At 38.0% G+C, this 24,036-nt stretch overlaps 2 protein-coding genes across 6 annotated transcripts in view; one reads left to right on the top strand and one right to left on the bottom strand.

Annotated features, from left to right (window-relative positions):
- The window catches only part of tln2 (talin 2), an 88,131-nt gene extending 76,148 nt beyond the window's left edge, over positions 1-11,983 (bottom strand). For 4 of the 5 annotated variants that reach the window (XM_020704056.2, XM_020704057.2, XM_020704058.2 and 1 more), the window contains exon 1: positions 11,666-11,983. The gene's annotated coding sequence lies outside the window, so the exon portion shown is untranslated. The remainder of the gene's footprint in view (positions 1-11,665) is intronic. The other variant, XM_020704055.2, reaches the window with a different exon arrangement.
- A 2,404-nt stretch (positions 11,984-14,387) lies between these two features.
- Positions 14,388-16,163, top strand: LOC101155765 (C2 calcium-dependent domain-containing protein 4C). The gene is made up of 2 exons (XM_023955799.1): positions 14,388-14,576; positions 14,685-16,163. The coding sequence occupies exon 2, from the start codon at positions 14,712-14,714 to the stop codon at positions 16,059-16,061; it is 1,350 nt and encodes a 449-aa protein (XP_023811567.1). The 5' UTR covers positions 14,388-14,576; positions 14,685-14,711; the 3' UTR covers positions 16,062-16,163.
- Positions 16,164-24,036: the final 7,873 nt, after the last annotated feature.

Below are 24,036 nucleotides of genomic sequence, written 5' to 3'. Positions count from 1 at the left end.
ACTTTGCTTGGTTTGACATGCCTGCTCTCCTTCAGCCAACAGCTGCTGTGAGTCACGTACAATCATTGTTTTCATGTGAGTCAGTTGAGGAGACAAAGTGAAAAGACAGGACATGTATCTTAAAGCACCGCACAATTTCTGTGTTGGCACGCTGTGCAACAGACACAGAAACTCACACATACATAAAAACAGCTTCACAACCTTTATTTGAGATTTTTTTGAATAAAAATTCTACATCTATCTATCTATCTATCTATCTATCTATCTATCTATCTATCTATCTATCTATCTATCTATCTATCTATCTATCTATCTATCTATCTATCTATCTATCTATCTATCTATCTATCTATCTATCTATCTATCTATCTATCTATCTATCTATCTATCTATCTATCTATCTATCTATCTATCTATCTATCTATCTATCTATCTATCTATCTATCTATCTATCTATCTATCTATCTATCTATCTATCTATCTATCTATCTATCTATCTATCTATCTATCTATCTGTCCTGCACACATTTCAAAAACCTCTCATTATAGGCGCTGTTTTAATGTGAATCTAACAGTGGACACAAAAGATCAGGTGTTGCTTATCTGCCACCATTCTTGGTATGTATTAACACACATATTTAGTAGAGAAGTATATTCCCAAATGCTTCTAGCTTGACTGAACGTAAGCCAAAAAATAATGAAAAATAATAATTGACTACAAATGGGTGACACCAGTAGAAAGTGACTTGCCTTTTTCATGAAGTAATGTTTTAGTTTTATATTAAAAACAAGAAAATGAAAAAAGACTGTTTTTGTTTGTAATTCTCAGTAAAAGCCATTTTGACAAGAGGATACAAGTTTTACGATGTTGCTAAATACCACAGATGGTGGTAAGAAAGCATAAATACCAGACAGATATTGTAGCATCAGGTCAATAATTAGGGAGTAAAGCGTAACAAACTTAATTGTAGTGATGATTTTTTTTTAAATCCACATGTTGAGGCTATTGGTGAAAGCTGGGGAAGTTCAATTTAAACATGTTACATTTAGTCGGAATCCGCAGAAACTGCTTTTTGCTCATAGGCCAATAACAAATCTGGTTGCTAAGACCTTTCATTGACAAAAGTAAAATATAAGTAAACATAAAGCCACTTTTGAAATGCATTTAGTGTATATACATGCAACAAATACATATATTTAAACGTAGATTTTTAATTAGTTCTTATTTAGAATTCCAGTTCGTTAAGTAGCTTGTTTTCTGATCAATCGTTGATATGTTACAATCGAACTGATAAAGTTTTACTGCATATGAAGAAAGTCTCGCAATGGTGGAAAGAATCTTCAGCTCTTGGTCAAAGATGACTCCAGTTGATTTCAGTTAATTTTTTTAATGTTTTAAATCATCAAAAATAATTTTAGTAATGTTATTTTTGTAAATGAACAACGTTTATTAAAGTTTTTCATGTTCTGACTGAACAAAGGTTTTTGCAGCTGTTAACATTCGGATAACAACTGATCTAATCAGGAAAGAGAAAAAACAGCATTAGAAGAAATAAAAAAAGAGTGTGGCGTAAGTTGAAAAGAAAAAAAAGCTGCACTCTTTTATCTTTGTCATTTCATTACTTACTCTATCAGTGTGACTCCACCACAGAGGAATCTTTGTCCACCAAGATGGAGAAACATACAGCATTCCCACACAACACAGCAAATCTCAGATCTCTAACAGAGCAGCTAAAACTCAATCAGATTATTTTCCTTCACTACTGTATAAGTCAAATGGCAAATAATCTCCAATGTTTTTGGACTTTAGCTTTACAATTTTTAAGTCATGTTGAAAAGATAAAGATAAAAAAAAAATCTAATGGCATAAATTGAAACCAAGAAGAAGATCACTGCAACCAAGGATTCAACAAAAAAACCTATGAGACCAAAAAATGCTTTTTGGGATTTTGGGATTAAAATCATGACATAATAATATTGGAGATAAATTAAATTTAAAATGAATTATAAGCTACACCATTTAGACTTTTGAAGTGTCATAATACACATGTTTTTGTAACTGCTACCTACATACTGAGACTATGAATTGTTTTTTTTTTTAAATTTAGTTTAAAGTTAAATTTAAAGTCATTTCCACACTGCTTTAAATTAGTGATTGTCTAAAGTGTATTTATAAATCATGAACATTTTTCATAAACCTGAAGCACCTGTTTCTGTTTTTACAATGAGTAAAAGAAAATAAGAAACCGCCAACTACTAATACCAACAGCTTTTCTAAAAAGGTAAGCTTTCAGTTGGAATTTAAAAATGATTAAGTCTGATGTGATATACAGTTTAGCAGGAATATAAATGTACATCAAAAAAATTTATTTTGTGTCTGAAACAAACAGATTCTATAAAACTTTTCTAGATTGGGCCTTTTCTTTTTTCGCTTTAGGTCTATCAGGGAAAATGTTTTTATGAAAGATTTGAAACCAATCTGTGAGTGTTATCTAGTACATATGACATATGCTCTCTGACAAACTACATATAACCTCCTACACAGGTCGGATCTGCAACGATAACCCCTAGCTCAGATATGGTGGTGGTGTGCAAAATGCCCATTTGATGAATGAATCCACAGAAAACTCTCAGACCCTTAGACTGGGAAGAAGCAGTTTTTGCCAAAATACAGACTAAAAGGTTAGAGTGAATTAATGTATTCATGTATATATTTATTGAATTAAAAGAGCATTTATATCAGTCTTACAATTACTAGCGTAAACATACATTATGTCAGAAATAAATAAAAAAATATGACTATCAGCAGAGATGGGGACTTAGCTGGGATGTGGGTTCCACTAAAGTCTAAAGTGTAAAAAATGGAGACTAGACTTTAGTTTTGGGACAATGAACAATGCTATTTTGTTTATTCTTAGTTTTAATTGCCAGGTCATCACTGTCAGGTCTATAAATAAAAGCTCTCTATTGCATTGAGACTGTAGAAACATCAACTGTCTGTTATTGTGTTCCAACAAGCTATTTAAAAGACTTTAATAACAATTTGTGATAATAAAATATTCTTTTAAGTCTTGAGACATGAAGATACCGCTAGTCTTATTTTTTTAATTTATTTACCGGTAATAACTTTAACTTGTCCTGTCCAACAGCTGGGAAAACAGATGAGAGCTGAAGGCCTCTTGTGTTGGATATATTCTATTTTGACAACAGGTGTAATGAATCTTCTGACAAACCAGAGGGATGTCTGAATAAACCCCTTTTGTAATCGAGGCCAAACTTTATTCCTTTAAATCATATTTGAAAATCTTTTGTGTTGGACCTGACGGAAAAGGAAAGGAGGGAAGAAGAGAGAGGGGGGGTAGGGGGTTGTTATAGAAAGAGCGGGGGGATGTAAAACCATGAAGCAGCATAAAGCAACAAGTTTCTGGATGGTTGTACTCATTACAGTGAGGTTCAGATGTACTACAAGTCTATAAGGGCGGGGCCTGTCCACACACTCACCCAAATGTTATAAACTTACCTGTTGGCTCCAAAAATGTTCAGATGTCAACATTTACACAATGCAAATAATGTTCCTACACGCATACCTATGCACTCAAATCAACTAGTGTGAAACATTTCATTCAATCACGCAAACTATTTGTGCAAAGGTGAGCTAACACCTGTGCTCAAGTGAGTCTTTATGTTCTTCTAAAATGGATGATGGAATGTAAAAAGAAGGAGGGAGAGTGCCCAGCCATCCCCACACCAAGACCCCCACCGCAGCAGCAGCGGCAGCCAGAACCCCCCAAAACCCGCACGGCAGCAGATAGAGAGCAAGGCAGGGGCCAGCCATCCCCGCCCAGGAGGAGGACACCCAGGGGAGGAGGGAGTCCACAGGAAGTTTTGTAAAACATGGCCTGACCAGGCTCGCCTACAGTTCGAAATTTGGCGAGGCCCAGCGCTCAGGGGCAGGGACCAGAACCCACACCACAGGGCAAGGACACCCCCAGGCTCAGATGTAATGTGATCACTAGCTCTTGGTCTTACCAGAGAACTCAGGGATCCCTCTCCCTGCGTGGAGAGAGGGCTGCCAGGCCCGGGAAGCCAGCACCCAGGGACACAGCCGCGTTGCCAAGGGCCCAATACCCCCTACCAGGGATGGGGTAGGGGACAGATGGTCCAAGGTCCCACCTTCCTTGTGAAATGCAAGCGTGTGTGTTTGTTGCTGTTTTAAGACTTGAGACTGGAAGATACCGCTAGTCTTAACTTGGACATGCAAAACATGCAGTACTTGTGACCATCTCTGTCATTTCATTATGAAACAAAAAAAAAAAAACCCACAACATTTATGCTGAGCATTTTATGTAAAATTCTGGATGAAAAAAAAGAAACGAACTTTTTGATTTACAGACAAAATTCAGCTCGAGTTGTTCTGTTTTTAACGTCCTTATTTGTACATTCCTTAATACATCTCCTCTTCCTCCCCTTCCCATTCCTATGGGGAAAGGAGGCGAGACAGTGATCATAAAAAAAAAATATTCTTGCATTGGACCATCCCTTTTAAAATCAGCCTCTGGGCTGTATAATTTGTTGCAACATAATGCAGCATTGTATGGTTTCCTACATTCAGTGTTGTGACAGCATATTTCTTTAATTAAAACTCAGCAAAGAAAGTTATTGCATTAAGTCCAATGTCTGTCATGAATCATCTTAAGAATATTGTTTAATATTGTGTATGCCTGATTTTGATTGATTTTTAGAACCAGGACTTCCTTCAATGTATTTTAGTAAGACGGTTAAGGGGGAATAAGAGGACACAAAAAATAAAAGAGCATTGTGTTATTTTACAATATTTACAGTTCCACTGCTCCAACTGTTTGATTTGCACTTATGTTAAAGTGGCCCAGCCAAGACCACAGGAGTGTAGAGGCTTGCTGTAACGATAAAGATCCCTGTGTGCAAAAACTGGATCGTCTGACTGTTGGGTGGTTCCTAGGAAAGAAAAGGATATTTAAGCAGGATTAATAACAGGCCACAAAACGTGCATTATTGATGATGGTTAGTGAAACCCCCGATGGTAATTAGAGGAAATATTCTTTCCTTAGTAAGCACTGGGTTTTAAGAGCAACTGCAAGCATCTGTAGAGCTATACTGAAGCAGGGAGTTGGATTTTTTTTGTGCTTAAATGTACCAGTTTACAGATCACGTTTCCAATAGCCAATAGCTAAACTTTAACACCCACAAGCAATAAGTCTTTCCAATTTACAGATAATATATATTAAAAATACTTTTTTTAGTACTTAAGTGATAGTCATCAAAACTACAAAAAATAATGTGTTTGTGTAATGATCCCTCATAAAATATGAGGTTCACTTTTTGAATCGACCTGAAGACCAACAAAAAATCTGCAAAATATTCTGATTTTTAGATGTGCCTGTATGACGATAATTAAAAATAGAAGGCTATATATGCAGAAACAATATGGTCAAAGCTTAATGCACAATTCATATCCTTGCAGGGAACAGATAATCCTGAGTCGACCTTTTCTTCCGAATTTGAGCAGCAATTGTAATTCTAGATGCTGCCTCCACTGACGACAAGGTCACTGCAATGCTGATGAGCTGCACACACCATACAGGGCCAAAAAAACACAATCAAGTCACAGCCTGCAGATCCTAAATGCACTTCTGCCGGATGCAATAATTTTGATGAGCTTGTTCACATTTCTTTGAGCGGAGCTGGACTCCTGACATCACAACACAACATGACCCTGAGCCCAGAAAAAGAGGAGGCAGGGCGATGGGGGCGGGGAAGGAGTTCTGCCCGGTAAGCAGTACTTGCAGTCTGTCGAGGAGCGGTGTGGGACAGCAGCAATTTTAGCTTCTCTACAGGAGTCCTTACCCCTGGGAGCATCACAGAGAAAGTCTGACAGCTGCATGCACAAAAGGATCTGACACTGATCCAAAACCTTCTTTATCACCAACAATTACATTTAACAGCGATATAAAGTCATTTACGTTACGTTTCTGCTCTTTCAGCATGCTCACTTCAACTCTGTGCATGAGATTTTACAGAAGTTTCAGCTGTTGTGATTACTGCTTATGAGTCATCTCTACTTGCGTTTTGATTGTCTGCGTATGATGTGAATTACCTCTCCAGACTCTTGCTGCGTTTTTAAATTTTCCCCGAATTCCCCTGCACCTGCACTTGCTTTCAGTGTCTCTGATATTTACACAATCTACTGTATCTTTGCCGCCACAGAGAAGCCAGGCAGATTTTAAGTTTGGCATAAAACAGTTGAATTAAAATGTTTTTCTTTCCTTTATCTGGAAGTGAGTCATCATGTAAATGCATAAAGCCTCTTTACATACTGGACCCTTAACACAATGATTTTGCTCTGAATCTAAAAATGGATTGAAACAAATCAATAATGGCTGTAACTGGATCGTGCTCTCTAACCCACTGAAAATGACCTGTGCCTCCTGCAGTGTTCTTAAAAGACCTCCCTGCCTGTAATATACACAGTCAGCATACTCAGAGAGGAGACCAAAACATCAGAGACTTGCAGAATATTCTACTGACAGGCTTTTCTACACGAGCACGGTCAACATTCCCAGAAGCAGGAAAATAGTTCGACAGTTTTCAACCCATCCAGGGTCTACTTGGAGGAAAGTCTTTACAGAAGACCTTGTGATGGTCTTTTGAGTGTCACTTCAAAAGCTTTTCTCACAATTAAATATTAACTGACAGGAGATGCTCAGAGCGGGCTCAGTGTGCTTACAATAGAGCACAGAAAAGCTGGGCAGGTAACAACAAGGTGACTATTCGCCTGGTACATAAAAACTATTCAAACTTAGCAAAGACAGCACTAGAAAGAAACGTTTTTACTTCATAAAAGCAGCGGAAATGATTCTGACTAAACCCTCAGATGTGGGAGATCCTCCAGTTTCTCTAAGGGAGTGCTCTGTCAAACACTCATCAGATTTAGTAAAGACCCACTTCAGTCATCTTTTGATCTATTTTAAAAGTATTTTCAGTGGTCTTTTAATTATGATTAGGCTAGTTTAATGCCGAAATTGAAAAACCTGTCATTTAGGCCATAGTTTCTGCAGAGCGGCAATGGTTCATTAGAAATTCACCTCTGAGAAAATTATGTGGGCGGGACCCCCTTCCTGTTCCCTAAAATTGAGCTATCTGTTTACACGCTTAAACAGGCTTACATATTAATATTGGAGCTATCTGGCCGTACAGTTTTTAGCCAGATACCGCTCAGACAAGGAAAATAAAGATATACATGGATCTATTTGTCTGCATGTGGATGCATCAGAATTGAGCAGAGCAGGGAGGTTAAGGGCCACCCAGCCTATTTTCTGCATCACAAATACAATCTTTTTACAACAACATTTTTTCGTCTGCTCCTGATTCACCACAATTTGAATATAAAAATACTCAGAATTGCTATTTCAAACTTAATTTTCTTTATAAAGGGCCTCCATCATGAGAAAAATGCCACAATAACACAGTTTTTACTGGTGCGTCTTTGAAAGCATAAGTGTGCTGACTTGATTATTTTTTGAATAGGCTAAATATGTCACATGATGTTTTGCAGATATATCACATGATTTGTTTGATTCAGTTTGTTCAAGCAGAGCACGTTGCCAAATGTAACCGTTACAAATGAATACCACTGAATACCACAAAATACACACTGATTGTAAGACAAGACAAAAGGGGGTTTGGATTTTGTTTTGATGATGTTTACTAGTAAAAACAGCCAAGCAGCAACATGTAGGACAGTATTTCAAGGTAAGACCCTGTGCTTGGAAAGGCATAAAATATACCCATTTCTATATAGCAACCCTCCCATTTGGGATTGTGCATTTTTCCACGGCTTCAAACTTGAATCTCATTTAACCCCCCAGAAAAGAAGTGCCACAGGCTGCGCTACAGCAACTGACCTGAACCACTACGCCAGTATTTTCTGACCTACTTCTGAGGCCTGCTTATGCATCACTGGCACAGTTGCATGACTTTCTGAGCACACGTACAGTAAAACCTACGGCATGCAGTGCACCAGCCAACAATATTGGGCTTCCAAGTGTCCCCTCCATAACCTGTCCGGACAGCCCTTGCCTCGATTAGATCAGTTTAAAAAAATGTTCTCAACAATTTTGCACGTTTACCAAAAGAGTGATCTTGATACATGTCGGTTCAAAAATGCAACTCATTAAGCCAAATTATGTCAAGGACATTAAATAATTAAATAGACAAATTTATCTTTCTGTTGTTATAGAAGTGCACTGAAAACTTTTCAGCATCTGCTTTAATCATCTGAAAACCTAAAAACACAGAACTGATCAGACTGATAAGCTTGATCTTTAGGAATGACAGGCAGCCAATAGAAGTATTTTCTCCATAGAACCAAATCTGGAAGGAAGCCAGAGCCTAATGAGGCTGCGATCATACAGACAGCGGTGAGAGAAATCCTTACGTCTATTTCACTCGCTAGCAAATACACAAAAAAGGCTGGGTCACAGCGACAGCATGGGGTGTGTTTTAGTTTCCACCTCCTACACATTCATGCATTAAATATGACTCAACAATCACACTCTCCAGTGACTCTCAAAGCCCTTTCTTCCCACCCTGCAACCAAACGTTTCCTGGGGAATTCCAAACCTGGATTGTATTCCTGATGACAGAGCAACTGCAGCAGCTGAGAGGAAAATCATTTTTCTGATGAGCAGCTCTACTTATTCTGAACATTTAAATGGCTCAGAAGACAAACGCTGGAATGCATGGCCATGATGGCGTTATTTGTGGAACTGAGCGAGAATCGCATATTTCTCTGGAGGTTCCAAAACACTGACCTAATCAACACTGATTTCACAAAAGCATGCCGTGCAGAGCAACCGCGTGTTTCTGAGTTGACTGTAACTTATTAGGCATAGAATGCATGTAAAAAAGTATTTGTAAGAGAGATAGTTTTTGAAGGCTAAACAGCAATAATAACCTCTTCAGAGAGAAAAAGGCAGCATTAGAACTGCACTTGGCTTTAACTGCCTCTGCAGTATTAAAGATATAAAAAGCTTTGAAAATGAAGGCATGGAACCTTAATAAGGAACTGCCCTGCTTATTATGTTTTCAGCTTGATGTCAAACATTTTTTACAACTGGCTCCTTTGAATCACATCTATTGTGTTTGGTGTGATAAAAGAGTCCAGTGCCTCTGGCAGTTGCACGCCACATGTGAGCTTGTGACATCGGTGCTCCTGTAGTCTAATTGTATCCACTGTGTTGTGGGACATTTGTAAAATAACTCATTCTATTGTATCATTGTATTCTTTTCTATCCAACATAGTAAACCCAGGATGACAGATGCAGCATGTGGCACACTAATAATCCAGGTATGGGACCTTTTGATCATTTGAAAAGTTTGATGTCTGTTCAGAAATATTCTGCTTTTGCATCCATGAATTTGCCAAATTGCTATTGCTAGATGTTAGTATCAACCAGTACTATAAGCAACTAAATACTCTGAAAATAGAAGTTTTGAGTACCACATTTTTTGGAGTTTAAGTCCCATTATTTTGCATAGTTTGACTGTGGGTGCGACTTATACTCAGGAGCAACTTCTATGTGATTTTTTATTTTAAATCAGCAACAACAGCTGGAGGGAACTTTAGGTGCGTCTCAGTATTTGCTAATGCCCGTATTGCAAAAGAAGAAGCGCTGCTCACTCTTACGCAGGCCTAAGCGGAATTGTTTAAAAGTGACACCGAGGATGAAGAATTCAACCTATTCAGTGATGTAAAGTAATATAAAGAGTTTAGTTAACTTGTTAGCATGTTATTTTTATGCTATGGTTCTCTTACTGTTCATATGTTGTGTTAATATACAAGATTCCTCCTTTGTTTCATGAAGCAAAATAAGTATCAATGTGTTACAGTAGTTAAGCATACAAATATTCAGTCTATTATTTATCTATTCTGCTATTATGATTTGCCTTTCACGATGGAATCTCTGTGCTTTTTCTTGTATTTGGTTAAATAAATGTCTGTATAAAGTGTGACTTACTGTGTATACTATTTCTTCCTTATTATGCATTTTTTGGCTGCTGCAACTTATAGTCCAACGAGCACGATCTATTGCTGAAAGCTTTCATCTCTGACCTTCTCAGATCTTCAGGTCTTTTATTTTAGAGATATTTCTGACTGAGGGTATAGTTGCAAGCTGGGAATTTAACAAGGAGCTTTTTTTTTCCTTTTTAATAATTAATGTAATGTTATATGTCTTCTAGGGTGACTCACTTCCATCCATTTGAGCTAATGCAGACCTAAAAGAAAACTTAAACAACCTGGTGTTTCCAACTATCATCACACAGTTTACATATAAACTAAGATTACACATTTATTTAGAAATACCAAACATTCCATAAGGCATCTTTATCATTTTTCCAGATTTCAAATTTAGACAAACCCAAATGCTACACAGAAGTTCAACGAATCAAAATTTTGCAAACTGTTAAAAATCCTGATGCTATGAACACTCCACAGCTCAAACAATTCATTAAACCAGCAAATATGTGGCTGCTTAAATGCCACACTCATCCTCATTGTACCACAGGGAGGGACTTTTTAGGGTAGGCACTCCCAGCTGGAATCAAGCCCCAAGCATGTCAGCGCTGCTCAACGCTATCCAAAAAGGCAGCTGTCAGCGTGATGCTGAGGCAGCATGAGGCTTCTAATTATATCACACAGGTAAGTCAGGTCACCCTGGTTTGGATTCATGGCACAATCTGACAATTCCCAATGTTACTGAAAAGATTTGAATGGAAACTCTCATATGAAAATGGGGAGTGTCATTTTTTCCCTTTCTTACAGCAACCACAAATGAAGCAGATGTCAATCTAGTACATCTGCTTCATCAGCTATCATATATAAGACAGATCAGATGGCATCATGGAGGATGTAAGGAGGCATTTAATATCCTTTTTTTTCCCTTAATTCTCCAATGTGACCCACAACATGCCATGGAAGCTGAAAGTCTGAGCATCCAATGAAGGCGTGCAGCACATTCTTAAAAAAAATTTTTTCTTCTTCTTTTTTTTCTTTTCAAAAACCATCGGAGGTCACATCCCTGCATGCACACTAATCTCACTGTCGATGTCTGCTTTGATGTCGAGCCGATCCAGATAGCATTGAAGTCCAAGTTCATGTAGCGCGTTTTTGTGTGCGGAGCCGCAAGGATGCTGAAGCTGGACCCCGTTTCGTCTGCTTCTAATTCTAAATATTTACAATGCAGTAGCAGCAACAACAGCAAACAAGTAGGTCAATCCAAGAGTCATCCCGGTACCTTATGTGTCAGTGAGAAAGAGGAAAAGTAGGGGCGCGTATTGGTGGAAATAACGCACACTTGTCTCGTCATGACGCGCCAAAATCCAGAAAACCAATCGATGCTAAATCGATAGAGCAGGGATGATGTGAGAGTTAGGGTGGGGAAAAAAAGAACCCCCGGCAACATGAACATCACATGAAGATCTCGCCTGCAGATTGTTTAACACAAATGCTGTCAGCGCTGAGCCGACACCGAGCGCTACGCCTCCTCCTTGTAGTGAGGCGTAGCACAAACGGCGCCATCAGAAACTGAGGCAAAAAAAAGATAGAATATTATGTTGCAAAACCTACCTGATGACTCCCGCCAGCTGAAGCATGCGAGCTGACTTGGATGCAGACGAGGCGACACACACCACGTTCGAGTCAGCAGCACAGCCTGCCAGCCTGCCTGCCTCCTCCACGGAACCAAGCCCCTCCTCGTTTATTGTACAGTGGAGAGGGATGAGGATAAAATCAAGGAGACGAAAAAAAAATATTCGACGCAGAGAGGTTGGCTGCAATAATCTCACCTCTTGTCTCGCCTAATTAAAAAAAAGAGTTCACTGCTGAATAAATAGAAACAGGTTTGTTCTATACAAATCAGCTCCAATTACGCACAGACACTGAACGCACACTTTTAAATGTCCAGACTCCTTTTTCATATGATGTGCAGCTTTTAGAAGCAACCCAGAAGAGCAACCACCAATGAGGAAAGATGAGGTGGGGGGTTGGGGGGAAGCACTCTGTCACGTTCTTATAATAACCAATATCCATCCAATGCAGTTCACACAAATGCCACCGGGATGGAGAGTGTGTTGGCTGACTCTTGGGATGGCACAAAGACTTGATTTCTTTTTCTTCTTTTTTTCTCAATAAAACAGTACCCTAAAACTGTTTTCTTGAAATTTCAACTGGACGTCCAGAAATAGATGTCCACAAATGTTAAATAATGATTTCAGGGAAAGCCTTCCACTCTGCCTGACCACTGAGCCTTTGTTTCCTGAGCGTGTTCCGCCCCCTAATGGAGAAACAGACGCACCCACATTCTGAACGTTTCTGAGAAACTATTACAGGGGTTTGGATATAATGACATAATAGGACAGCAGCATAATGACACACATTCTTAATATTTTGCAACATCACAAAGCTCGTGACTTTTTCCAGGTTCTTAAGGACAAATAACTGACCAGAGCAAGAAAAACAGGGGAAATATCATTTCAGTCAGACAACTCTTGCAGAAGAATATTTATTTCACAACATCTTTAGATTTTCACCTCTTTTGGTTGGCATTCACGATTCGATTCACAACTTCGTTTTGGCATAAGGGTCCGTTCAATTCCTTGAGATAATTCTTTTTCCTTACACTTTCGGGTAACAAAAAACCCCCGTAACGGAGCCCACAGGTGGAAGCCGGGGAGGAGGGAGGGGCAAAAAATGAGCGCTGAAGGTAAGAGAGAATGAACAATTGTACACCTGACTTAAATAGGACGCTAAGCAGGTGAGTTAATTGACTGACCCGCCCTAGGGGAGTAACCTGTAATTCTGCAGAGTGTCTGCCCGAAATGCGACGAGTCGCTATTTAAAGTCTGTGTCAACCTCATGATACTCTTATTCCATGAAAAATGATGCATTTTCATATAAAAAAGGTCAGTAAAAAGGAGATTTTTTTTGCCAAGTGCACGTTAATCCACATTTGCTAGGCAAAGGTCAAATTTACTGCATAGAATACTCTCTATGATTTATTTACATTTTTAAGAGCTTTTACATTATCTGGTTTGCTAAGCCTAAAAAGAAAAGCCACGCTTGAGATACTGATGACAACTGAACAGTTGGGAAAACATTTCGAAGAATTCCTCTTTTAGGACACTTTGGTACCTCAGTGCTTTGTTAGTCCTGGTGTCACTCTGTGCCTGGTAACACATGCTATCTCCACAGATTGCACTTGAACCTTGTCTCATGCTCAATGCGGCAAGCATTGTTCATCTTCGGTCACTCTGTTGCAAAAAAAGGCAATTTGAAGCTACTTTGTTAAAGAATTGTCAAATAATGAAGACAAAGGATGACACATAAACAAACCTTGAAAGTTGAAAGTCATCTGTTATTTAAAAAAGAAATAATAATCTTCTTTCCCTTTAATTTTTCCTAGTCTGGTCATTTTTTCTTTGGTAAGCATAAATAATTTAATATCCAGTCAGCTAATTATTTTTATCACCACAAGAGGGAAGCATTGTCAGTAAAAATCAATGGTGAACCAAAAGTTACATTTTCCTTTGGCAATGTATGCATCAAAAATCAGTCGCATGTGTTTACATAAATATGTGACTCACATTCCATTTTACTACAGTTTCTTTAGTATTTTTATAGATTAAAAAACAAACCCACACTGGAAGTTTTTTGTTTGACAAATTCACAGCTGCTTAAATGTATGCCACCCTTTATTCCTCTTTTCTACCATCTTCAAGGCAGATTTAATTTATGCATGAAGTACATGCCTAAAACCAATCAACCATCTACAAAAAAATCTGAAAACGTTCTATTTAACATTCAAAGATTAAAAAAAAGGGGGAATTAGTTTAAGGCCACATATGTGATGGCAGAAAAACTGCTTCGGGAATATTGCTGATTTAATGCATCAGTGAATTGTTTTAGCAGGAATCATAAGTAGAACGTGTCAAGCTGTACTATATTCCCATGATTCATCCATTAAAATCTTCTTCAGCGCAAGAAATATGTCAGTGCATCTTAATACTCTCTGTTTTAATTGAAAACATTTAACTAATTACACACGGCAGCATATGTTTGTTGTACTTTTGCTGTCAGATGTAGTAATTACATCAGAATTGTTATTGGTTTACTCTGAGAGTAAGTAAGTGCACAGCTCAAATATAGGAAAAACAAACACAAATAATAGCAGAACAACGTATAAAAACGTTGACACGTTCAAAGCTTATCTGGCTGAGCGTCACAGTACCTACTAAAGGGGCTCTGGCCGCTTTGGTGATTTGGATATTTCCATGGGAACCTCTGGAAAGAGGGAGGCTCTTGTTTGAGCAGAACAAGGGGGCGTGTGTTAGATTTATTGGTTTCCTTCTTATTTGAACCCGCCTTCATCTCAGGAAAAGCCAGTGTGCTGACCCTCCATCCACTGCTGCCACCATCAGAACTTGTCTCAGCGACTTGCGTTTACAACAAGCTTGTGGATTTTCTGTCTTCTGCAAAAAAGGTAGGAAGAAGTTGATACAGATGAACAGCTTTTTGATCTGAAAATTAAATCCAGCAAAAAAAACAAAAACAAAAAAACAACAACGTTTTTTTTTCATTTACTTCACAGTGTTTCTTAAACTCAACCAAAGGACCCATGTGGGTGGTGGAGAAGATCCGCATGTCAGTGGAGAGGTCAAGCCTTCCTTTTCCTTCAGCAGAGTTCAGCTTTAAAATCGGTGATATCATGTTTGGAGAAAAAGCTGACAAGTTCAAAAAGATTTCTCTGTGTCCAAATATCATCACCCCTGACAACATCCCGGAGTTCTGCATTCCACCGACAATCATGTCCCTGCTGGAGGTGAAGAATACGGAGCAGAGAGGAGCGACTCGCACTTTCAAGGTGCCTCCGTGTGGGAGATCCAGCCCTGAAACAGAAGTGGTTTTTCACAAGCCGCTCAGTCCACACGTTATTCAAATAGAAAGTGTGGATGAAATCCCCTATGATGGTTGCAGTGATGAGGAAACCACTAATGCAGATCCCCAGAGCCAAGCTGCCCTGTCTCTTCCCCACCTGGCTAAAGCTCAGACCAGTTACGGCTTTTGCACTTTGTTAGAGAGCCCCCACACCAGGAGAAAGGAGTCAATTTTCCATTCTGATCCTTGTTCATCCCCTCTGCTGCTGCCCAGGAGTCGATCCAGTACATGCACCATGAGAGTCTCCCCCTCCCCCTCTCCTTCATCTTCTCCCTCTTCATTTAGCCTCAACAGTCTGACCTCCAAGCTCTCTCCGAGAGGCTGCACCCTGAAGTGGCAGCACCCCCTGGACAGTGATACAACTTCATCTACCGAATCCTCCCCCTTTAGCTCACCGTTGCTGAACAGGTCCCCTGGCAAGTCTTCCCTTTTCAAAGCATTAAGCCACGAACTATTGTTGTCAAGAAACCTGAGGAAGGCAATGGTGTCCAGAAACAACTCCCTGTCCACAGATGAGGGCAGCTCTACTGACAACAGCCCAAACATCATGAGGAGGGCATCAGAAGGGCTACCTGAAGGACTCCCCAACAGCTACAGTCTAGCACCACCCAACATCTTCCCCATGGACCTGACACTGCACAGAGAGCGAGTGATGAAGGAAAGAATGGTACCCGTTGGCAAAGATGGCAGTCTGAGACTTTCAGCAGAGTACTGCCTTGAAAACCAAAGGCTGAGGGTTCGACTGATCAGTGCCGAGGGCCTTTATCCCCTTTCCGTGGATCCCAAAATTATCAACTGCAGCGTCAGCCTCTCACTTGTCCCTGGAAAAGTCCAGAAGCAGCGAAGCACCGTCATCAGAAAAAGCCGGAACCCCATCTTCAATGAAGATTTCTTCTTTGACGGAATCTCAGAGGAAGACCTGAGTCAGCGATCGCTTCGTTTTAAAGTAGTGAACAAAATGTGCACCCTGAAAAGAGACTATCTCCTCGGTGACTGCGATTTACCGCTTTCAAGTATTGTAACATCATGAACTTTGAAAGTATTGAATGGTTTTGATGGGTGTTGGGATATTTATTTTCAGTTTTGTATGGCAAATCAACATTTTTTATGAAATAAATTATTATGAAAAATACAGTGTGTCTTGAGTATATATATATAGTTTGTTTAAATTGGATTTTACTTATAAAAATCATCTGTTCTGGACAAAAGAACTTTGATTTTTAGGTTTGTTAACAAAGTGGCCTTGTCCGTGGGAGTCAGTCAGTCTCTGTCTCGTGTTTCCTCGGAGCCTGTTGTTGTTTTTCCTGCCCTTTCCAGTGATTAAAAACTATCTCCAGAAACCAGAAACCCTCCTGGAGGGCATTCGTGTTTTCATTATCGAACAGGAATGTCTTTTTGTTATCAGAGCACTGCTGTCTTATACTGAAAACAGAAAGTCTTACTTAGTCTACTAATTATGTTATTGAATGTTATACAAGCTGGAGAACTCATTTTTGAAACCTTCCAACATCCACATCATTTTAATAATTGTAGAAAACAAGAAATGATCACAGACATATTAAAAAAAATAGTATATCAATGTTCAGTTGTAAATATTCTGTCCAACCCTAGAGTTTAGCTCAATTTTAGATGAATAAAGACTTGAAAAGCTATTTCTTAAAAGCATCTGTTCATTCAATACGTCATGTATACACATTTACCTAGTTAAGAGGAGCAACAGCTAACACATGGGTAAGGTATATCCTGTTGCCTCCAGTAATAAAGATGAAGCTTAAAAGAGCCACCTGGCATTGTGACAACTAGTTAAAGATTAATAGGTTTGTCTGGCCTTAGAAAAGCTTGAATAGAAATGATACGTATTATTCATTATGATAAACACAAGATGGATGCATTCACAGTTGCATGTAAGTGATGTTTTTTTGATTTTAATATGCACCATAAGTTTCTGTTTTATTGAGCCACTTAGAGAACCTTTTGTACAAAAATAGCTCCTGATCCAGATTTAGCCTGAAAGAGTCTGAAATCTCTCCCTGAGTGTTTCTCATGGAAATTGGGATTTTGTGTGTGATGCACTTTGTAATGCTAATTTGAAGGAGTTAGGTTTCCTGTTTTGTTTTTAGAGGACTGGTTAAACATTTTACACAGGATTTCCATGTGTGTCAGCAGGAGTTTTATTGGTTGAATGTTCGGCTGGATCCCATGAGGGGCTTCACACTGTGGACAGAATTGTACTGAGTCCTGATTTGGTTGTGAAGCAGCCTGTCTCAGAGTAAAAAATGATACACGATTCCTCTTCATGGTTAGCCACTAACAGGTTTCTTGGAACATTCCAGGCAAAACACTTGAGCCGGTTTCACCATATTTGCTATGACTCACACACAGATTTCTAACAGCAGACATTAAATCCTTGAGTGCATTGAATCCATTAAAACGCATACATCACAGTTCAATGATAGGAACATATTCAGGCCATAAAACGGCAAAGCGGTCAGATAAAGGGCCTCCAGACAAATGACTCTGTCAACAGTCTCATATGTGTTTAGCCAAACCAGTGATTTGCTTTCGCCATCCTTTGGTCAAAGCAGAATAAAAATCCCTATTTTACTGTTATTTATGGGGACTTCTTCTAAAAAGTTGGAAAGAGCTGCAAGTTATTTGTAGAAAACACCCCAACAGATGTGGAACACTCTTACACTGTTCTTTATCTTTAACATAGTAACTTTTGGAAATGTTCAATACAAAAAATCCAACAAATCAGTCTAAATCTTATCAAACAACTAAATATTTTGAGTTCTTTTAGGTCTGTGTTCAAAACATTTGATATAAGACCTTAAGGCCCCTCCCTTTTCTCTGACATTTGTCTCTAATACTGCTTCCCACAAAAGGGTCTGCTTGAACCAGTTCCCTTATCTCAGCTTTTGTTTTACCAGGCTCCTATTTTGGTCTGGCCAGTTCGACCTACACGTGAACACATGAAATCATATCTTGCGTCACACGGCTCTCACCACCCCGTCATGCTCTCAGGGCCAGAGATATGAGATTTGATGTAATTTGGCTACACTCCAGGCACTGGAACTATTTCAAAATGTGCCAGAAAATAGAAAAAATAATCTTTTTTTTTATTTGGATCTATAAATATGCAAGTAGGTAAAAAGGTTAACCAAAAGTGCAAGTTTATTTTTGTTATAAAGCTTTCGTACATTTCACTGATTAAAAGTGTTCAGAAATTCCATGATGTCAGTCCAGGACCATGACATCACTGCTTTATTACCTCTTTAAACCAACACTGCATGCAGTCAGGACAGATTTGTACCAGATAAGTGGAACTAATGAAGGGCAATTTACCGGTAATACATTTTTGCTTCAGTTATATGAGGCCAAACCAGGTAAGGTTAGATCAGATCAGATCAGACGCAACAGACTTACTGGAGCCTAACATTTAATATCCGCTTTAAAAGATCTTTTTTAAATAATAAGATGACATCTGAGTGTCACTTCAACGAACACTTCCTTTACGCTATGATCACACTGTGGTGCATCTTTACGGAGAGGATCTGTGCACCTGCCCCATATTGCACCACCCAATCAGTAACCCCAGGCGATGCATGGAGCGGAGTCCAAGCGTGACCTGGTAAATGCATAACAGCAAAACAATCTGTAGGCTGGACTTTCTCTCATCTAAACAGACCTAAAGTAAACAGAATCAAGATGCTTGAACTCATTCAACCCTGCAGTAAATTGTGATATCACACCTATGGGGGGCCTGGAAAAGTCTGGTTGGGGTTAGTTGTTCTTTCCTCACAAAAGTCAACATTTTGTCATGTCTTCCCAGTAAGTTAAATAAAGTAAAAAATATTCAGTTTTTATATGCCTGGTTGGACAAATAGATGTGCATAATGGTGTGATGCTTAATGCCATAGTACAGGCTTTGTTGTTGTTAGACTGGCCCTTTACAGCTAGGCAAACAACTCAACACAAAACCGATCATGTAAAAGTTTTTGTGTGTTTGCTAATATTTGCCTCCTTCAAATATTTGCATGAGATCAGTTTAAATTCAAAATATTTAGTGAAATGTTAATTAAATTTATTGTAAAAAAAGTGGCTTCACAACCAAATAATAGGTGTCATTTTTTTAAAACGTAAAAAGAAAATGTATTTTTGACATATCCAATTTCATACATATATGGAAATATGGTACTGTCTTTCTGTATGTTGTTCTGTGTTGTTCCTGCTCCAGAAGCTCCATTCACTCCCATGGCAACGAGGCCCAGCTCCAGGGGAAACCATGGAGATCCTGCCTTTCATGTGTGAGATGCTTTTATTTTGACACAGACATTGATACAGGCTGTCCCCGTCTCTTTGATTCAGATGCACTTCAGCCTCAGTCATGCCGCTGCTTACGTTTGCAACCAGCTGTCAATAGACATGTATTTGAATTGGAGTGAGAGCAAAGAATGGTTCAGGCTTTGAAAAGGGTCATGCAGTTCCAACACCAACGTACAACTTCTTTGTTTAAACAGATGGAAACATGCTTTACATAAATTATCACTCTCCTTGGCAAAATAAGGATTGATGGTTCAGAATTTTCATAGCAGTAAAAATCATTTAAAGAAATGTTAATATAGTCAATTTTTGTATATTTTTGGTAAACCAAGACATTTTTGGTTTCAATTTACAAGCTTGAAAACATAGAATGACGAATTATTTTATCTGTCTCCAGATTTATGATTCAGATTTAGCATGTAATGATCATAATTTAAATAAACATTTTTAAATCTTGATTTGATTATATTAGTTTATTTCAAGCATTGATTGCATTCAATATAATAAAAAAAATCACACAAAATTATCAAACAAACTATCAAATGATGAAAAAAATAGATAAAAAAAGCAAACTAACAAAAACAAAGACACACTTCAGTCACATTTGCTTAATCAAAAACAGTGATCATTAACTAAAGTCAAGTAGTGCTTGATTTATTGCTTGAAAAAGAGTGGGAATAAGCACATTTATATAATCCCACCCCTACCGAGTTCATTTATTTTATAATTTTGTATAGTTTTTGCAATCTGGTTCTGATCAGATCAAGTGCAGATTTTGATTTTAACAACAATCAAGTGCTTATTGATTATTGATTATCTCCAGAAAACATTAATTCATGATTTCAATAAACAGTAACGGGAATCACACACCATGTAACATGAAGTACTCATTGTTTATAATCAGAATACAATTTCAATTTTAATCAACTAGTTACAATTTCCTTCAAAGTACAGAAAAAAATAGAGGAGGGGGTACAGTTCTTTACTTATTAATTAAGTTCGTTCAAACTTTATTTAAAATCCACTTTTCATACACAAACAACAAAAAGTTTTAAGAAATAATAAACACATTTTTAAATGTTAAAAAGCACAAGTGGCAATGTAAAACTATCCAAAATATAATGAAACAGAACTATTCCAGCCTACTCAAAGCACAACACACCTCTAGGTTATAAAATTCGATTAAAAAATAATAATAATAATAATAAATAAAATAGAATTAAAAAAGGTATGAACAAACATATCATTAAAATTATTCCTCGTAATAAAACCAAGATCAACAAATACTATTTTTTTTATATATAAAACTGTTCAAGTTGTTGACCAAAAAAATTATCGTATTCAAATTATCTTAGTATTTTTAATAAATGTTACTCGGCATGGTCTTTCAATTTGCTCCCAACTCAAAAGTTCTATTAAAACAGTCTCTCAATGAATCATTAAAAACCGCCATCATCATGTGATTCATAAAAACTGTTTATAAAGCTTCTAGTCCTGGGCTGTAGATAACAAATGGTCCGCAGCCTGTAGACGTGTCATTTAACCGCAGGTAAATATGTGAGGAGGAAGATGATGGCTTCATGTTTGCTGAAGAGGTTTCACTTGACAACCGACGAGCACAGTCCTGAAAAAAACCACAGTCTTGTTTTGATTTGAGTTTGATGAAGTCTGGCACCAAAGAAAAAGGAGTAAAATGGACTTATTTTAAACAAACAACAGTTCCTTCACTTTCAATATAGCCCATATTGGCTCATGCTATGCACAAAAAGAAACACAATGTAGCCCCCACAGTTCTTTAGGGACAAACTGGCTTATTCACTTTAGCAAACCTGTTTATTTTATTGAGATAAGAATTGCATTGTTAAGAATAATCCTGGATGGACAACTGCTGTCAAAACTGCAGCTGTGAGTAGTCTCTGATCTGATCATCAAAGTTGTGACTCACACAGGATGTTGTTTGGTTTATAAATGAGGCTGCTCCTCGTGAAGTCAGAGCTTTAAGACAAGGAAGTGTGGGAAGCTCACATTAATGAGGATGAGCAGTAATGGCACTATGGCACTATGACATTAGGTAAGATTTGATTTCATTTGTATAATTCAGTATTTTGTCTGAAATGCTCATTGTTTCAGTTGAATGTGGGGCAAAGCAATTTACCCAGCAACACTATTGGCCCATTTAGGTACAATCTGAAAAACATTATTACATTTTTCTACAGTGAAGATGCAAATTAAACTATTATTGCATACTCACATTTTGCAACACTGATAAATATAGACCCCTGGAAACAATGCACAATCCCTAAAAATAATATCCCATAGACACATTTTGGAATCTATTCTTTCAGCTTTTACTTTATTGTTGCAGTTTGCAGTTACTTAATGCAACAAAACCTCCATAGCATATTTTGTCTCCATGTATTCACAAAGTGTCAGATAATTATTTGCTTCGGTGACTTCTCTGCCCCACTGTTATATGCACAAAGGGGGAAAACATGGGTTGTGATTTGCCCTGTTGGGATGCTAATACACTGGAGGTGTTGGGAATTGCTAATATGCTTTCTTTGATAAGAAGTGTAATTGACTCACTTGCTGAATTGTTGCCTTTTGGTTTGACCGGGGCAGCGCTGCTGCATGCATGTATCCGTCCTTTGCTTAATGTAGCGAGCCGAAGGCAAGAGTTCCAAAGGCCACAGAGCTCAGATGTCAGCAGGGCACATGTCTAACCACATGTGAGGCAGCATGTGTTGGTACATATGTCAATGGTCTGATGCACTAAGTGGTGGGTACTAAAAATTGCATATTTATGTCAGAAAATTTTATTTTTCTGTATTTCTGTGTGGGCTGCTAGCTTTAAATTATGGTGAGTAAGTGAACCATTACAGTCATGTCTATGAAGGAGGAAGTAATGAGAAATATTGCAGAGGTAAAAACACTAGAAATGATAAATGAAGGATAGATCACTTTTAAGCATAAGGTCTGAGTAAATGTGGTTCATCCTAAAACTCAACCTGTACATAGGAGAGATTTAAAACCTAAATCTTGTTTTGTTGGACATTTGAGGCTCATCATTTATAGCAATGTTCTGTCCAGTTTGTTGTGTTGATCTAGTGTGTTTGTGAGTGGCTGTCTAAAGAATTTTTCCTTTTAGGCCCAGTTAAGGCAAACATATGTGCCCTTTTCTTCTGTGTTAAGTCTATTATGAATTTAAAATTCTAATCTCAGTAAGTCCTTTAAATTTATCTTAAAGCAATCGCTTTTTTTTGTAACCGCCTTTTTATGTTTTAGAAGACATTTTTCCAGGTGTTTCTTCAGATGCAGTTCTATCCTCCACGCTTTTCAGGGCTTAACTACGGGGGGCAGGAGGGGACAACTGTTCCCACAGCAAAAAGTTTTGCAAACCAATATTTGAGTCAATATTAGTATAATTATTAACAAAATGGTAACAAATAAAATATGCTTCTTTAAGCACTGTAAAAATTAAAGCTAAATGAAATCTTGAGTTGAATTATGTGCTCTGCCCCGGAAATTTGCACACTGGCCCATCGGTGCATTCAAGAAATTTCACTCTTTATTTTTTGCCGTACAGCCTTACATTAGTAATAGCACTTTGGCTAAAATAACTGCTATTAATATTAATAAAAATAAAAACCGTTTGACACTCATTTTTTTTATCCTTTTATTTGTAATGGCTTTCCTTTCACTGCTGTTTTATTTGCCACCCTTCCAAAGTCTTCGGTCCACCTCCCGCCCCGTACAAAATGCTCCAGCTCCACCACTTTTACCTTATAACACAGTCAGGGATGTCTGTCAGATCTGAGGTGCTGCACTTACATTTTTCTGAATATATGCACTGTCTGATGTTGTATTTGCTGGGGGAGCTGTTTCAGGGTTAAAGAGTCATTACAAATTAAGACAACAATTGCAATTTTATCATCATCACCATCATTATAATTACCTTCCTTTTGAAAGCCCACCCTTGATGTTATATTAGAAAACACACCTGAATTCACCAAACCAGCAAACTGCTTCAGTTTCTGCCTTTATAGAAAGTTCACACCAGCTGGTGATGAGTTCATCATCAAAGACTTTAAATTTGCACCTCCTGCAAGAATCTCTTTTTCAGTCCTAACAAACTATGTACCTTTTTCTTAAAGTAAAAACGTTAGAATTTTGAATAAAAAAAATAATAAAAAAAAATAAAAAAGGTTTCATCCATGACTAGGAATAAACACTAAGTTTAGCGCACATGGACATATGAGTGAGGCTGTTCTTTTTTATTTTATTTTATTTTTGGAACCCTTATTGTCACACTTATACTGTGGCAAGAAAGTAATATGTTTCCTTGATGTTATTTACCTATCCCAAAACATTAAATCAATAAATGAATGTGACTCCCAGGTCTGTGACTCACTTAAATAAAGATCAGATAACACAGGATGCAGGCTAGCTGGATTTGGCCTCTTGCTACTGACCTTTTGACAAAGGATTTGATTTTATCTGGCCATGCTGGTCCACTCTACTGCAGCCTTGTCAATTTTTTATGTGTTCTTCTAGGACAAAAAAAAATGGGATAAGTGTTTTGAATATTTTGGAATTGTTGAGTTTGTTTTGTTTAGTTTGTGCCTACGAAATCTCTCAGGCTTCCAAGCACGTTGTAACAGTTTCCATGTCCGGTTTCAGTC

This window comes from Oryzias latipes, chromosome 6 (genome assembly GCF_002234675.1).
Source record: "Oryzias latipes chromosome 6, ASM223467v1".
NCBI classification, from domain to species: Eukaryota; Metazoa; Chordata; class Actinopteri; order Beloniformes; family Adrianichthyidae; genus Oryzias; species Oryzias latipes.
This window is presented reverse-complemented; position numbering and strand designations above follow the sequence as displayed.

What these genes read in the sequence shown, in the direction of transcription:
- LOC101155765 (XM_023955799.1), top strand. Translation starts at nt 14,712, where the DNA reads ATGTGGGTGGTGGAGAAGATCCGCATGTCAGTGGAGAGGTCAAGCCTT.